Source organism: Dipodomys merriami, unplaced genomic scaffold, assembly GCF_024711535.1.
Source record: "Dipodomys merriami isolate MVZ:Mamm:240054 unplaced genomic scaffold, mDipMer1.0.p SCAF_7, whole genome shotgun sequence".
NCBI lineage: Eukaryota > Metazoa > Chordata > Mammalia > Rodentia > Heteromyidae > Dipodomys > Dipodomys merriami.
In genome coordinates this window covers 29,518,263-29,535,833 of record NW_027206290.1, presented here as the reverse complement: position 1 = coordinate 29,535,833, position 17,571 = coordinate 29,518,263, and the positions used below count along the sequence as shown (strand labels likewise).

General features: G+C 37.8%; 1 protein-coding gene across 6 annotated transcripts in view; it reads right to left on the bottom strand.

Annotated features, from left to right (window-relative positions):
- Window positions 1-17,571, bottom strand: part of Ntng1 (netrin G1) — a 351,109-nt gene that overhangs the window by 331,979 nt on the left and 1,559 nt on the right. For 5 of the 6 annotated variants that reach the window (XM_070007863.1, XM_070007862.1, XM_070007861.1 and 2 more), the window contains exon 2: window positions 10,157-10,929. In XM_070007863.1, the coding sequence (XP_069863964.1) occupies window positions 10,157-10,402 (246 nt within the window). In that variant the 5' untranslated portion in view covers window positions 10,403-10,929. Of the gene's footprint in view, window positions 1-10,088; window positions 10,930-17,571 lie in introns of those variants that run through there. The other variant, XM_070007864.1, reaches the window with a different exon arrangement.

Genomic DNA, 17,571 nt, shown 5'->3' with positions numbered 1-17,571 from the left:
TATCTTTTCTGGGACTCCCTGTCACCAAAATCCAGGGCAAGACACCTGACATTCCACAAATTAAAGAATTTGGAAAAGTCTCTAAAGGAAGATCTCTTTTTCTGGCAAAAAAAAAAAAGGATGCCCATAATTAAACTAACAAAAAATAGAGTTTGTGACAAGGCTCAAATTTACATATATGCATACGCACACATCTTTTGAAAATGGTGCATTCTGTACAAAAATTAGAAACAGGATCAAAAATATATGGAGTAAATAATAGAAATAATGAAATTTAAATAACCAAGAAGCATTATAAATCAACTTTCACAAGAAGCAAATAAATTCTTCCTTAATAAAAATAAAATGTGGCCAGACATGTTGGCTCCCACCTGTAATCCTATCTGCTTGGGAGGCAGAGATCCGGAGAATCTCGATGACTCAAAAATTTTAACTTGTTCATATATATATATATATATATATATATATATATATATATATATATACACACACACACACACACACACACACACACACACACATACACACACACACACACACACACACACACACACATTGTAACATCTCTTTGGTGGGGACCACAGGTTAAGAGACTTAACATATAAAAACCAACAATAGATACCAATAAACAGAAGACTGGCAGAATAAATATCCATACAACATAGTATATCTCAAAAACATTTTCGCTGTTCACCCACCAGTGGCTCATGCCTGTAATCCACGCCATTCAGTCTGAGTAGCAAGCCAGCCTTGGCAGGAAAGTCTGTGAGACTTTTATCTCCATTTAATTCTCCAAGACCTCAGAAGTAGAGCTATAGCTCAAGTTGTAGAGCACTAGCCTTAAATACAAAAGCTCAGGGACAGTGCCCAGGTCCCGAGTTCAAGATCTAGGACTAACACACACACACACACACACACACACACACACACACACACACACACACACACACACACACAATGACAAGCTGAAGAAAGATATATAAAGATTTGTACAGTGTTTCCTTATTCTTGCAAATTCCATTTATACAGTTTCAAAAACTGCTACATGTAATTTGTGGATCATATCCAGTATATAATTTTCAACTATTTGTTAAACAACAGAAAGGAATATAAAGGAAGAAAAGTATCAGAGAACCTAGCACTTAGAAAAGATAAGCACTATTTTGTGAAGCTTTTGTTCTGACTATGGGTATGGATGAGTATATGTTTACTTAGTGCCGAAGTAAGATGTATTTATCGTTGTGGGTCAATTTAAAGTAAGTCTTAAAGCCATAGATATAGCTTAGAAGGTATAATTTTCTTTTTTTAAATTTAATTTTATTTTATTTGTGAACATACTGTACAGAGGGGTTACAATTACATGGGCAGGATAATGCGTACATTTCTTACCAAGCATTGCACCCTCCTCCTTTGGAGAAGGTATAATTTTCTTATCTCTGGCATTTTGTTCCCAATGAATGAATATTCTTTGCCATGTAACCCAAGTTGTTTTTCTTCCCCCTCCACAATTCAAGTCCAGGCCACAAAGAGAAAAGCGAATAGAGAAAGATCTGGCTAACCTTGAGGGCATCTCTTAACCCATGTCTAATACACTGAATATTATTCTATTCATGGACAATTCTGTTCTGGAGAATACAGGAGTACATTGCTTCCCTTTACTTTCAACTTAAGACCACCTGATGAGTTCAATAGGTGAGAGACATGTTTATATAATGCAGCAGTTGGAGGTGAAGGGAAAAGGATCTGATTATGAGTTAAAGACCAGAGCCCTGCTGTGACGTCATCAGTACTCAGTAGAAAGAATCACACCCACAAGGGAACATCAGGATGTCAAAGTGGGAAGACAAAACCTGACAAAGTTACTTAACTAAATGTTTATAGCTATTAAAATCATAAATAAACGAAGGAAAGATAGTAGTAAATAGAAACAACAGGCAAAAAAAACCTATTTGTGGGGATGGGAAGGTGGCTCAGTGGTAGAGCTCTTGCCTTGCATGCCTGAGGCCCTGGGTTCGATTCCTCAGCACCACATAAGCAAAAAGAAAAAAGCCAGAAGTGGCGCTGTGGCTCAAGTGGTAGAGTGCTAGCCTTGAGCTGAAGAGCTGAGGGACAGCGCCCAGGCGCAGAGTTCAGGCCCCACGACCGGACCCCCCCCCCAAAAAAAAAACTATTTGTGAGATGACTTTAACTAGGTAAAGACAAATCCATTTTATATTTAAGAAGAGATACTTAGAAGAAATACTTCAAAATTATTACAATATTGTACATTGTTTTCTTATCTCTTTCATAATACCTTCAGTGAACAAAATTGTTTATCTCAGACAAATATTGTTAAAGGATTCAATTATGAATAAAAATATCCTTATACATAACCTAGATAGATGAGTAGTTTCCATCTTAGACCTCACAGAAGTGTTTGACTTCTTCAGTCTCTCTTTTGGGCACATTATCATGAACTACCCAAATTTAGAAGCTAGATTGTTCTAGTTGTGTCTTACTTTACAAAAGATCTATAGACATTCTAATAATGGAAAAGTTCTCAAGAATGGAAAACAGTCTGGCAATCAAATGTTATGTGCAGTCCACTGAACAATTAATTTGATAAAGCCAGGATATGATTGGTAATCTGAGGACATTAAATGCTGTAAGATATACGCACTCTATAAAGATTAGTCTCTGTTGAATTCATAGCATACATCAAGTGTAGTGATGCCTTCACACTACAAGACTGGTAATCTAGCACAAGGGTCAGAAGAAACAAATGCATTTTGTGAGTGCATAAGACAATGAGATATAGTAAGTTGGATATAATTAAATATATAGATAGGACTACTATTTATTTACCAACTATCATCTTTTGTCCAACTATTTATTATCTATCGAACATTTATTTATCTATTTATCTTTCATAGATCCATCATCTTATCTATTTAGGCATCTCCATTTTATATCTATCTAGGTATATAAATATCTACTTAGAGATAGATGACAGAGATACATACATGTACACACACATACACACATACATACATATATACATAGAAATATGAACAGAGCAGAAGATTTAAAAGATCAAGTGCATGACACTAGCTGATATTTGAAGGGATTCTTTTGTTTGTTTGTTTGTTTACAGAAAAATCACTTGAATTACGGCCTATAACGATGATTGGAGTCAGCATAAGCAGAGAAGAGGAGATTATTTCAAATAAACAAACAATTAAAAAAAATCCTCTTCTTATCCTGGGAGAGATGAGGTGAAATCTGGGGTGATAACTCTAGCCTCCAAAATCAGAGGATCAAGAAACTGTCCTAAAACCCAGAGGAAAAAAGAAAACCAGAGCCAAAGCATGCTGCCCAAAAGTCTAGAGAATATTTCCAGGAGACCCCATAACAGTATAGACAGACCTCAGACACCTAGGACATTGCTCCTTATCCCGTTCAAGTGATACATTATTATTAGGTACCTAAAAGTGGGAACTTAAATAGCTCTTTCGCAAGGTGGAACTTCATTATTTGGTGTCCCAAGTTCTGCATTTAAAACTCCCCAGTTTTTTCATGTGTTTGCTAATCTTTGTGTGAAATTGGATCTCTAAATCATACAGGAGCTATATTTCCCTCACTTGGTATATTTAAGCATCACCTAAATTAAGAAGTGTGTGTGTGGGCTGGGAAGGTGGCTCAGTGGTAGAGCGCTTGCCTTGCGGCAATGCCTGAGGCCCTGGGTTCGATTCCTCAGCACCACATAAGCAAAATGAAAAAAGGCGGAAGTGGCGCTGTGGCTCAAGTGGTAGAACGCTAGCCTTGAGCTGAAGAGCTGAGGGACAGCGCCCAGGCCCAGAGTTCAGGCCCCACGACCGGACCCAAAAAAAAATAAAAGAAGTGTGTGTGTGTGTGTGTGTGTGTGTGTGTGTGTGTGTGTGTGTGTGTGTGTGTGTGTGTGTGTGTGTGTGTGTGTGTGTGTGTGTGTGTGTGTTAAGTTCTATATGTTTTTGTTTCCCTTCCATCTTGCTAGATTTAAGAAGCTGTTCTTCCTGAATTGTGTGAAATGGAAGCCTCTGTGTTCAGCACCCTAATAACAATAAAAATATATTAAAAATGAAAAAGCTCTTCTCCTTTTTTTTTATCAAGTTTTTTGTTGTGAAAATACTGTACAGAGGGGTTACAGTTACATGAACAAGGTAATGAGTACATTTCTTATCCACCATTGTTGCCTCCTCCTTTGTTTTTCCCCTACCATCCCTGCCCTCCCACTTCCTCAGCTACACCCTGCCCCCTTACCAGGTCACCTGACTGTCACTGAAGTGCTACTAGGCAATCCTTCCTCACTTTTTCTGATACCACTTAATCTTAAGCACTTAGCAACAGAATCATATTTTCCAAGTAGTCCTTGGACATGCTATAAGATAATGTTTGCCTTGAAAACTTCCCAGTGCTGCCGGTACTTTTCTTCTGAACTCTTTCCCTGGGTAAGCGCTACTCTGCATTCATTATGCCCAGAACTCTTCTACAGTGTAGCAGCAGCCATCATTTTTTTTAATACATTTTTTATTGTAAAAATACTGTACGGAGGGGGGTTACAGTTTCATGAGCAAGGTAATGAGTACATTTCCTATCAAGCATTGTTACCTCCTCCTTTGATTTCCCCTACTCTCCCTTCCCTCCCACCTCTACAACTATACTCCCCATTTCCCCTCACCCCCCATTCCCACCCCCCACCCCTGCCTAAATTGTAAAGTTCATTTTTCAACATAGTGTCTTGTACATCTCATTGTTACAATGGGTCAGCCTGTATCGCTATTTAAGCATTTTGTTAATTTGAGTTGGTTCTCACTCTCAATCACCAGGGTTTTGCATATAGCATAAGAACTGTCCACTTCACTCTACACACAGTTGTTTAGAATAACATGTAAAGCTTCAGCCCAACAGCACAAGAGCCCTTATGCATAGATGGAAGGTTAATAGGGAACAATAAGAGATATAAGGTCATTTTAAGTTTGGTTACTCCTGCTATAAACTATCAGCTCCCTCCCACAAATTCTCCTTTACACCATACAACTTTGTGTGTATGTACGGTTATGCCAGTTACAGAAACTTGAACTCAGGGCCTAGACATTGTATCTTAGCTTTTTCACTCAAGGTTGGTACTCTCCCACTTGAGCCATGCCTCCATTTCCAGCTTTTCCCTGGTTAAATGGAGATTATGGTCTCACAGACTTATCTGCCTGGGTTGACATTGACCTGAGATCCTCAGATCTCAGCCTTCTGCATAGCTAGGAAACAGGTGTGAGACACAAGCGCCTGACAAAACCATGCAACTTTAATCCAAATCCAGCAGCTTCTTCTAATCAGATTGCTCTCCTAAGTTTCCTGGAGATTTCTGCAGGTCCTAATGGGAAGCACTAGGAAATAAGCTTGCATGCTCCCAGATTGCAAAAGCAAGCAGATAACTTTCAACCTGATGTCACAGATACAAAAGAGGTCTGTAAACTCATCAACAAGGATTTACTTGATCATGTGATCAGTCAGAAAGATTGATTTCTGTGAAACTCAATTCATGACAAACGTGAAGTTACCTTCTTTCTAAGAAAATAAGTCTAAATTATGAACTAATGACCAGAAAGTGTTAACATAAAAGAACAGGCTTAAAAAAACATTCTGCATAATTAAGGAATAAGTTAGTTCAATTGCAATATGCTACTGTTATTAACACTTCATTCATTTACTGAATTATGTTTCAGGTGAACAGTGTATTTTTAAGATTATCCAATTATTTTATAAGTCAATGTCATTTCCAGTTTGGGGAAATTGATATTAATCCCTTGTCATTGAAAATGTAATTGAGTTTATCAAATTAATTTCTTGGAGGGCACCTGAGAACCACCAAATGGCAAGCTGAGATTGTGTGAGCTAAGAAATTGAAGTCATAGATATCCCCGAGACTGGAAGTCCTATTTTCCTGCCCCATAGATTCCTCTGAAATTATAAAAGTCAAAGGTTTTTTTTACAACTTTCATAATTCCATTCAAACTGAATGCGATATGCTCTATCCACATTGCTTGCATTCATTCCATAATTTTTCTTAATAGGAGTCTATCTAGAAATAGCACAATAAGAAATGATCATTAATAGATCTGCTAAGGTATTTGAATAACTTCCTATCAAGCATCTAAACACACATGAGTAAATTTCCCAAAGAAAATCCATTTGCATTTCAAATTTGGACATTCTATTTAGAAAAATTATACCCTTTCTTTTAATTATTTCAGTAAATATAATGAGAGTGTGGCTAAGTACACCTTAGAGTACTTTTATTTTCTCCACTTTTTTTGTTTTAGTAATATGAGTCTACTTGTAATTAAAGGTATGCTGCATTAATGAGGCCGGAAGTCTCCAAGGGAAATTTGGAAGGCCTGCCTCATAACTTTATGCCAAAATTATATGCACAAAAGACTTTTTAATATTCTTTGTTTCCTGATTTAGTTGTGATTGGCTCTGAAATCCATGGCAACACCAAAGACTTCCATTCCCCCAGTCACCAGCATTTCTGCTCCATAAATTGTACAAATGCACATGACTTCTGTCTTAAGGCATCTTTCTTGAAGTTTCTGTGCAAGGTGTCCTGAAAAATTAGCTTCAGGCTAGAGGTAACTGCAGTTAATCTTGCCATGTTGAAGCTACTGGGATATATTGCACAGAGAAATGACAACTAAGTTTGTCTAAACACGAACAAGTGATTGCTTTGTGCTGTCACTTGAGCATTACACAAGGGTTCAGATCATCTGGTCTGCTCTTTATGTAGATTGAAACAAATCATTGTCACTTGATGACCTGTACTTCCTGACAATAATGCTGTGCTATCTGAATCTTGTCGTGCGATTGAAGGATAGAAGCTACAGAAATACATTATTCTGGCCTAAAAACCACAAGTGGTTAGTTCTACCTGATTCTATAGGTCCTTTCCCCTTAATAAAAAAGTAATAGTTTTAGCCATTATCAATGCAAGTGGTTGCATTTAATTAAGAAAAAAAAACATATAGTTTCCAATGTAGACAGTTCAGATATGTATGGACATGTTTTTATATTGTCCCTACCCTGCTATTCTGAGTACAGATGACAAAATTGGCCCTCAACTAATGTTTATAAATGCTTGTATGATTACTATAAAAATAATTGTATACTACTTAACATCAAATATCTACTAAATACGTTATTCAGAGTTCTATTATTCAATGGAATCACTTGATCCTTTTCCTCTCCTCACCTTTCAGTCTATATTCAAATAAAGGCAACATCCCTGGCTTGTTAACCCAATGCCACTGCACTTCAACTTTCTATTAGATAATTCAGCTCTGGGAATTGCAGGATATTTCCATGATCCAATGTCTTCTAGGTGGTCAGAATCCCTATGGTCATGGTTAATCAGGGTCTCGCTAGCTGAGCTAGTGAGACCCAAGGCAGAAAGCATTTACATATAGGGGCTATGTAGCAAGTGTGCTTAATTGGCAGCTCCCCTGATGTAATAGGCCATAATGACTTCGAGGGAGCAGGAACGGATGTGTAAGTCATAGCAAAATGACTTTATGGATCTCCATTAGACCTTGGGCTAAGGAGCACCTGATATGCTAGCATCCCAAGACAGTTTTACAGCCTAGTGTCAGGAACCCTTATGCTGAGGAGTTTTATGGAAAATCCAAAACTGCAGGGAGAAAATGTTGCTAAATTAGGCCATTATTATTGACTTGGCTCATAATATGCTTACAAATAATTGCAAAGTATACATTTAAAAGAGAGGTGATTAAATCTGTCATGCCAATCATATACATTTTAAGGAATCCAAATTAAAGACTGATACATAGTATTTCACAACCTGATACTCTGCCTTGGCTAACTACTCGCCTGATGACATGTCTAAAGCCACTAAAGTCTTCCGAATTCTTGCATCATAGCCTGTTGCAGGCTTTTTAAAAGACACACAGGGAGAGTAATGGTCCTTATAAACCGACATGATCAGTGGAAACCCCTCTGTACAACTACAACTACTTAAAAGATAACAAAGAAAATGGTGGAAAATTAAAAATAAAGGAAAAATTTGTAATGAATTCAAGAAAGGCTGTCCTGTGATCAAGTATACATATTATGACCCTGGAGTCAAGCTGAAAAATAGCATGTTAATTTTATGTTTCTTATTTGACTACATCACTTAGGCAGTAGATTGGTCAGAGATGGCTTGTTGGATCTAAGATTACATCCCTGTGAAAGGCAGGCATTGAGCTATTTGGCAACGTGACCCTGGGCTGCTTAGGATAGGAGAAAGAAACACCCTGTAGGCGCCATGCCAAGTGAACCCTTTTAACAAGATGGACGAGAGCGGAACTCCTATTCTCCAGCCCGAGGCTGAGTTCCAGGGACACTGCACATACAAATCACACTGAGACCATACCACTTAGGACCCATACCACTCAGAAAAATGGAGATTTGCTATTTTACTTTGATCTGTAAATTATTAAACAATTCCAATGAAGCGCGCTATTCCAAGTGTCGTGGAAAGCAATCTATAGAGCTCCAGTGCCCTTAATAACATGAAGATTTGGCCAGCAACTTGGCCTCTGCATACCCTATCCCCCGAAGAGCAATTTTCACCCCAGATTTTTAATGAGGTCTTAAATCTGACCTTTCAGGAGAACTTATTACAAAGCCAACAAATATCCTTCCTTTATAGATTTATTAGGGTTTTCTTCACATGTTTGAGAAGTTCCTTCCGGAAGCCTATAGTTTCTAAAATGTGAAGTACATACCTGTTTCTCAGAGAGAGGCTCCTCTCCTTGAAAAATTTAGTTTTTCACAGCACTTTTCTTACAGTGGCACCTCATAGCCAACTTCTTCATCTCCCTCTCCACAAAAGTCAGGTGTAGACTATAATTCAAACCAGTCCCCAATGGCACCTCTGAAAAATGGCAAGCCCTGAGCTTTTTAGGTGAAAATACTCATTATTGCTCACAATTGTTTCTCCTTACAAAACCTTTCCTATAGGGCTCCGTCTAAGATGGTCTTATGCTAATTTAACTCACTGGAGAATATGAGCAGATGCTACTTTGATTAATAGTTTCACTATCTTGAAAATACCAGGCCAGTTTCAAGACAATAAAGTCAGAGAAGAATACCATTAAAACCTGCCACACGATTATATCTATTTTATGGAGAAGGGTAGGATTGCAGTGCTTATACCAAATAAATACCACCACGACCAATAATAATAACAATAATAATAAAATAACAATAACATAAACCAAATGAGCACACTGACTCTTTAGCAGACTCGCCAGCACCTTTTTACTCTCCAGTCATCAGCTTGTTTTGAGCTATGTCTTTAGAAGCAATTCACCATGCTACTACAATGCTTCCTCTTCACTCAGTATATAATTTTTCACCCAGGAAAAGACTTAGGTACATCACAAAAATAACAAATGCTATAACATTGCTTACTAAAAGGAAAGGATCTGAATTTTTTGTTTATCTTGGGTCATTACTTCCCAATATGTACACTTTCAACCTACCATCTGATTAAAATACCCACAGAAAGCTGTGATTTTTTTTTTAAATAATAAGGGGCAGCATGAGTTGGGCAAACTAGATTTTCCTGGAGAAGTTTCTCAAGAGCCTTTAATCCTTCTTCCTTCTGGCCTCAACCAGAGACTTCCAAGTCACCACAACTGCCTGATTTGCTTGAGATCAACCTAATCCTGAAATATTCAGTCTGGGTCTGGCCTTATCCATGTGGAAGAAAAAAACCTTTACACTTTAAAGCTGCCTTGCCAATAGGTTCTTGTTTTAAAATTATAATACATCTCACTTAATCATATATCCCAACCACTGCTTAGAACTTGAACCTTCCATTGGACTTTTCATTTAGTAATACATACACACTACCCCTGCCCCAGTGACACCCTGATCTATGGTGGGGAAGAAGGAAGTTCTAAGGCAGCGTTCATACTGTGCACATTGCAATTCTACCTCGAGCCAAGCTAGCCTGTGACCATGCATCTCCACCTGTAGCCTCAGCTCAGCAGGGGTAAAGTCTTCACACTCACCACCTTTGTTTGCCTATGTGATTCAGCCGCATTTATCTGAAGTGTTTAACTCAAAAGCTGCATCTCACCATTGCACAGAAGGACTCAGGAGGATCTCCACAGGTAATATCCGGAGGATCGAGTTTCACTTTCAGATACTTTGTCATGTCCGTGGATTCCGGCTGACAGGCCATGTAATCCCATACTTTTCCTTCTTCTGTGTAAATCTGAGTCTTGCACACATCATAATGTCCCCACACCAAAGGGTAGGGCTGCATCACTGACGACACTGTAACCCAAAGGGCATGGATCGACAGGAATCTTGACAAATACATCTCTAAATTCTTGGCAATCTTTGTGTCTTATTTGTAATCAGTGTCTATTTTACATACGCAGGTATCTCTGTGCGTGTGTGTCTTTTTTGGAGATAAGTCTTTATATATATGTATGTATCATTTATATGTACATATAAAACAGAGGGCAAAACCTCAAAGCGGGTTGCAAAACAAAAATGTGATCTGTGAAGATACGGTGTGCGTTCAGGTGTATTGACTTTGGCAGAAGTTTAACATGCTTATGTGTTAAGTGTTAACAACTTGCAGCTTCTTCGTCCTTGGAGCACATATCTATCAGACTCAAGTCTAGTTTGGTTTTTGGAAGAGATGTCCAGTAACAGGTGATAATTTAGCCGTGGGTTGGCTTTCCTGTTGTACATCCAATAACCCTGAGTGGTTCCCAGTGTTGCCGGCTCCCGAGGGCTGCTCAGATGTGCTGAGATGTCAGCATCCGAAGCAGAAGGATGCTTGTCCCCCGTCCAGTGTCTGTTTCCCATCAATCATTCTTGTCTTCCGGCACCCACACCCTTTGAGAAACAATAAGAGTAAGAGTTACTGTCTGAGAATCAATCAATGCCTTATGAAATCTCTGATATGTTGACATTTGGGAGGTTTGAGGCAATAGCAAGCAAATTGGTGTCATATGAATAACCTTTACTTTGCTGTTTTGCTAGGATGAGCAAAGCAGGTGAATGATTCATGTGGGGGAGAATTTTGATATGCAGGATTTAACTCTTCCATAACAAAGACAGATGTATGGGTTCCAGGTGAATAACAAGGTTTTGCTTCAAAACTCATATTTCCATCTTAACTAAATGGAGAGCAAGCTGTTGGATTCAAACACTTCTCATATACTACAAGGCTCCACAGTCTTCCAAGAGAACAATGGGACCAAGTGAGTGCTTTTGTAACAAATGACAAAGAAATGACAACTACTTGCATGCCTTTTTTCCCACTTGGCAAAGAGACCCTAAAAAAATCTCCTAATTTCTTATACATGTCTCAGCTTTTGTTGTCTGGAATGAAAACTACCATGGCTGGTGTGCTTATCTCTTGAGATTGCTTCATTACATTGCAAGAATTTTCACATCTTTTGTTCAGTTGCATTTACTGATACAGATAACTTGTCTCTCTGAAACAAACAAAAAAAAATTCAGAAATCAAACCAAAAGTGCAAATGTTCCTTTCCTAGGAATTTTGTTTTCTTATATCTTTCTATAGTCATTACATCTGCATTGGTAGTTACATTCTAACAGGAGAGAATTTGTCCCAAAGGTGAATATTATACATCGCTTTAAAAGTAAAAGCTTGGTAGTAAAACGCACAATTTAAAATGCACATATAAAAGTAGCTGAGGGTGAGTTAATAGGCCATGAAGCAGAATAACATGGCACTAATTCTACGAGAAAATAAAAAATTACCATTTAAAAGTACTTTTGGTAAACCATAATGTAGTCTCTGAACCTACACATACAGGTCATTGGTGAATTTCTCTGGCAGCTTCTCTTTTTAAAGAGCACTATTGAGAACTAAACAAATGCTAACATTTGAAATTCTAGTGCCAACAAAGTGGATTTTCTTAATTTCATAGTTCATATTCCTAGTTCAATCTATCAATCCATTCTATTTTTTATTAAATCCATTTTAAAGGATTTCAAAAGAACACACATGCACTCACATGCACACACACATACACGTACACACACGTACACACACGCACACACACATACACACACACACATACACACACACACACACACACACACACACACACACACACACCCCACACACCCCACACAGAGAGCTTTGGAAAATTCCATTACAGACCCTTCAATTCATATTAACCAGTTTCCATAAGGAAGTTCACTATCTTCAAACAATCTTCTAAAGGGAATTCACTATATTTAAATAATGCACCATCTTAAAATGAACTCAGCCACGGAGACTATGAAATGCCAACAGATGGTTGAATTTTGTTTCCATAGCAAAGTAATTTATAATAATTGCTTTATGGATGCAAGTGCAATTTCCATTATATTCAATTCATAAAATGTTATCATACAGCTGCAATTTGTGATACTTTCTATTAGGAAAAGTGGTGAATATTTGAGTTCCTATGAAGCAATAATTAGCAGTGTGTCTAAACATATATAAGCTACAGATCTAAATCTGCTTCTTTCTTGTAACTTCAAGACTATACTGTGGTGAGCACATTTTGCAATCTTAAGCTCCAAAAAAAAGCAAATAAAAACATCATAGACAAGCATGTGTTAAGGCTACTACAGCCTTCTGCTCTTTTCAAAATTGAAACCCATTAGTAATTTTAAGCTGATATTTTCAGAAACATCCAACACATTGACAATTAGTAATCTGAAAAGGTGTTAAGATGGCATAAATGTACATTTTTAAATGCATTTTTAAAACTAGGTTTACTACATTATTGTAAAAGGGAAGGAACACTGGATCGTGAAGGGAGGGGGAACTATAAGTAAAATATACTCACTAAATTGGGATTATTAGCTTCAATTCTTACCTCCAATCACCTAATAGTGTGCTTATTAAGGTCAGTTTTATTTTAAGGACTTGTAGTCAACTGCTTTGAGTTTAGGCTGAGCAGTGTGTGAACATGTAATATTATTTTTTAAATACAATTTTTGGCATATGTTTAAATGATCCTAAGATTACTCATATTTTCGTTTAAACCATTATTAGTCCCCAAATCCACTTATTCTTGGTTGTACTGTTCCCATGGAATTCCCTTTTACAGGGACTTCAAAATACAGAGTGAGCCTACTTCTGTTATATGAAGAATACGGATACTCGAGAAATGTGTGTGACCCCTGTACTGTTTCTTGACTCGAGAAATGTGTGTATGCCCTGTACTGTTTCTTGACACAAGGACAATCCCTGTGGAAGGAATTGTCACTAATGTATACCACAATTCTGACGACGGTCATTACACAGAATTATGGACTACAATATGGATCACATTTAGACAACTGACAGGGAAAACTCAGAGGAGTGTAAGACATTTGAATACTAGGCGGTTAGTTGCAGGACTGCGCGAGAGACATCTTTGACAAGAAGCAGCCAATTATAGCTTAAATTTCTGGCACAGAACCAGTTGTGATTAATAGTTTTCCATTCCATTACAGACATATTATTAATGTATTAAAAATGTCAAGCTTTGGCAAGCACTAGTATGGCATGGCTCAGTTAGTGTACAGAATTTCCATTTAATGAGTTTTATGGACACAGGAAAAGATATTGACCACAGCATATTGCAGGTCAGTGTGGGAGGATCACTAAGCTCTCCCTTAACATAATTATTTTATTTCATCCCCCTTTTTTCCCTGTTTCTAGCATCATCTGCTAAGAATACTTCATTTCAGGGTATCCAAACTTCAGGGTGTCCACCCTTTTTTAAAGGGTGTCTTGCACCCTTTAAATAAAATCCTCTCTGCTTCAAGTCAGTACACAATTAAAGCTATGAAGTTCCACAACACATGATTGAAAAGAGGTTTTAGTAAAAAGAAAAGAATCAGAAATTTTCAACTAAAGTATAATTATGAAGTTTTCAAAGACTAATGATACACAGACTGAATATTACTTATGCTGAAACATTTATGATACAGATTGCCATATGGTTATGGTTTTAACCAGGTTAAAAATACCAATAGCTTCTTGAAGGCTAGGTCATCCCAGCAAATAGCTCAGCAAACTGATTATGAGAAGGACAGTCAATAACGTATTCGGGGACTTCATATACTAAATGTATTCTTTCTGGTCAATAACTGAACCAATTGCCAAGTAATATGGCTTTGGAATTTACCTCTTACCAATTTCAACTAAATAAGGGTAACCTCAGAAGAGGTCTGGGCATCCCCAAGTCTGGCTCTTTACTTTGTCACATTGGGGGCAAAGTGCTATCAATCTATCATATTTACCTGTAAACTGAAACATTAAGATGTCTTGATTTGAAAAAAAAATTCCATTAATATGCCATGAGTATTTGCTAGACTTCTGGTGTATGAATTTGCAGAGGCAGTGAAAAATCCCAGAAAATTATGTCATGGCCCTCATGTTGATAGATATTATTGATCAGGGCTAAAATGGGCTATAAAAAAGCTTTGCATGCACGAAACACATTCTCCACCCCCCCAACCCCCGCAGGATTCTGTAGCTAATTCCCTTCCACCTTGAATTAACTTTGTGGGAGGCATTTTACTGGCCCTTTCTCTCCTTAGGGAAAAATAATCCTCCCAGAATATTACATGGAAATAGTAACGATGTAAATAATCAACAATGATCCTCTAAAAACAAAATCACCAATTTCATCAGTTGAGAGGAAAATATTGCCAGTAAATCTCCTAACTTTAGCTGGCTTTCAGCATTCCTTTTATTATATAATCTCACTAGGAGGTGGGGGTGTGTGGTCACAGGCTATTTATTCCACAAATATTCAACTCCTTGGGGGCACCTGAAATAGACAGCTATTGACTCATTCTTGTTAGACATTAACAATTTTATAAATGTTCACATTTCTGAATGGAAAGGAACAAAAGGAAAATGGACTACACTGAGTAGAAACAGACAGTGAGAAAGATTCACAAATTCTCTAGCTTCTCAAAATTAGTGGCTTCCAACACAGGCTTAATGGGATTTATTACATGGGATATTGAAACATATATTACATGCTTTTTTTTGTACATGATCACTTGTTGGGAAAAAAAATCACTTAGTCGTCCTAAGAACCAACATAGGCGTCGGTCTTTTTTGTTAGCTGTCACTCAAAATAGAAGAAATTTACCATGTTGTACAAAACAATGATTATATCTTAACTTATACTTGATTAGGTAATATAAGCAACTGCCTATTGTAAGATCTTTAATGGAAGCAAGTGACACACTTCAGTATTTGAAAGATTTCTATTTTCATCAAAAGAAGTCTGTTGAGGGAAATCAGCTAGCACATATTTAATAGGGTGTTTGGCATAGGATAATGCATAAAATTATTTCAGACTCAGTTAAGCCCAAGAGAGAGCTGATATTTAATTATCATAAAAGCAACAAGCCTTTCATTTTTGCACTGAAAAGCTGAGAGATCCAAGGTCTCAAACACAAATCTAAAGTTTAAAACACAACTCTGGATTCTGAGAATAAAATTAGTTTGAAAAATCACTTACCTATCAGACAATATAATTCACAAACACAAATATACACATGTCTTTTCTATTAATTTGATTATACGAGTACCTTTGTAGGCGATATGAAATTTTATTTGTATTCAAGTGATTGGTGCTTTTATTACTCAAAAACTTTCACCAGATCCTTCCTTAGGAAACCTACCGACTAAATGTGTGATGATTTAACTTTCTTAAACAGATTGCTGAGTGTTTTCCAGAATGATAGAAGCAATGAGAGATATTTGCACCAGCTGCAATTATGTTTAAGAAATTTGCAAAAGACATGAGCCTCCTAGAAAACCTAATCTGAATCATTTTAATCTATGCACACTGATACCTGACAAACCAAAAATCCTAATAGGAGAATAGTTTCATGTCCAAATAAAAGTTTCTTTACAAAATTTTAATACCCTTCTTAAATTTCCTAATCAACAAGTATCACTACATTGATAGCCAGTTGCATGAGATCTTGCCTACCTTCATGTTGCTATTCAGTAATGAATTATATCTCAATGGATGGAATCCAGGAAAGAATATCGACCCTTTTTATATGTAAGCATGAACGACATCAAATGTGAAATACTTCATGCATTTTTCTTTGCACCTAATCCACCTGCAGAGATCCAAATTTGAGTGACAAATCATCAGTTGCCTATTCCCAAGACGCTCTTGGTCAGTTCCCATACACCTTAGCCTTTTACCAAAGAGGAAGGGAGGCGGTAAGGCATTCAAAGCCAACTTCCTGAAATGTGGGCTTTGCTGACTGTCCTACAGGTTAGAGTTCCGTTTCCGTAGCTCCATGCATCAGGAAAAGCTTGCCTCTCCTCTAAAAAATAAACAATCTTGCTGGGAAACTTTCTAGCAAGCTTAAACTAAGTAGATTTGAATACAATTTTGATGAAGAATCTTTCTGCTGTTTTTCATTTCTGTGAGATGAGTATTTTCAGTCATGAAACCAGGCCTTATTTCTAGAGCAAAACTACTGCCAGATTCACCATATGTTTAGTGGATTTCTGACTCTTACTCAGAATTTTCCATTCCAAAGATTGACAAATTGTTATGATAAGAGGTGGCTCCATTACAAACCCTTCTCGGAAGAATTGGGGGAGGGGGTGGCACAAATAGGAAGTCTCTGGAAATCTAGACCCAATAAAGCTTTGGGAAACTCAGCCTGCGACTTTCGTTTTTCCAAAGAAAGTTACTTTTAAAATCCCCGCTAGAAATGTTCCTTCTTTGCCCTGTAAAATGACAACCCACTCAAGTAGATTTCTGAAAAGGGGGGTGGGGGAGGAGGAGGGGGAGACCAAGGGTGGAAGTCCCTGGATGAGGTTACCAAAATAAACAGCAGAGGGCGCAGTTTCTTTTTTTATCTAAGTTTTCTCTCCTATGAATCACTTAATTGGTTATTTTGGGCCCCAATAATATTCGGCATTATTTGTATTATATATAGATAGATATAGATATCCACAGATCCATACATAGCAGAAAGAAACTCAATGTCCCTATCCCGATTCTATCCACTGATTCATGCGATGCTGAGAAAATATTCTCAACAGCACCCCTAAACCAAATCTATCCCCCCCCCCGCCCACCTTGTTCCAATGTTCATTTCGCCCTAGCTGCACGACGTGGGATATAGTAATGCTTTAATCTCGTACCAATAAAGGAGATTCAAAGCAAGGGGACTTCAAAAGCTCTTCGTATAAGCCATCACCAGCTCCACAGACCTTCCAAAAGGGGGGGCAAGTTTTACTCCTCATCCCCCCCCAAAAAACACCCCCAGACAATTGGAGAAAGAAAAGCATAAGCCTCCAGCGCCTGGTGTGTGGTCAGGTGTGTGAACCTGGGAGAGATCTGTGCAACTCAGGGCGCCCAGCATCCAGCCAGACAGACCCGCAAACCCATTCCTGAGGTTTGGGGTGGGAGGTACGGGGGAGGGGCGCGATCCCAGCACCGCTGTTTGAGGTGGGGGGGCGAGAGGATG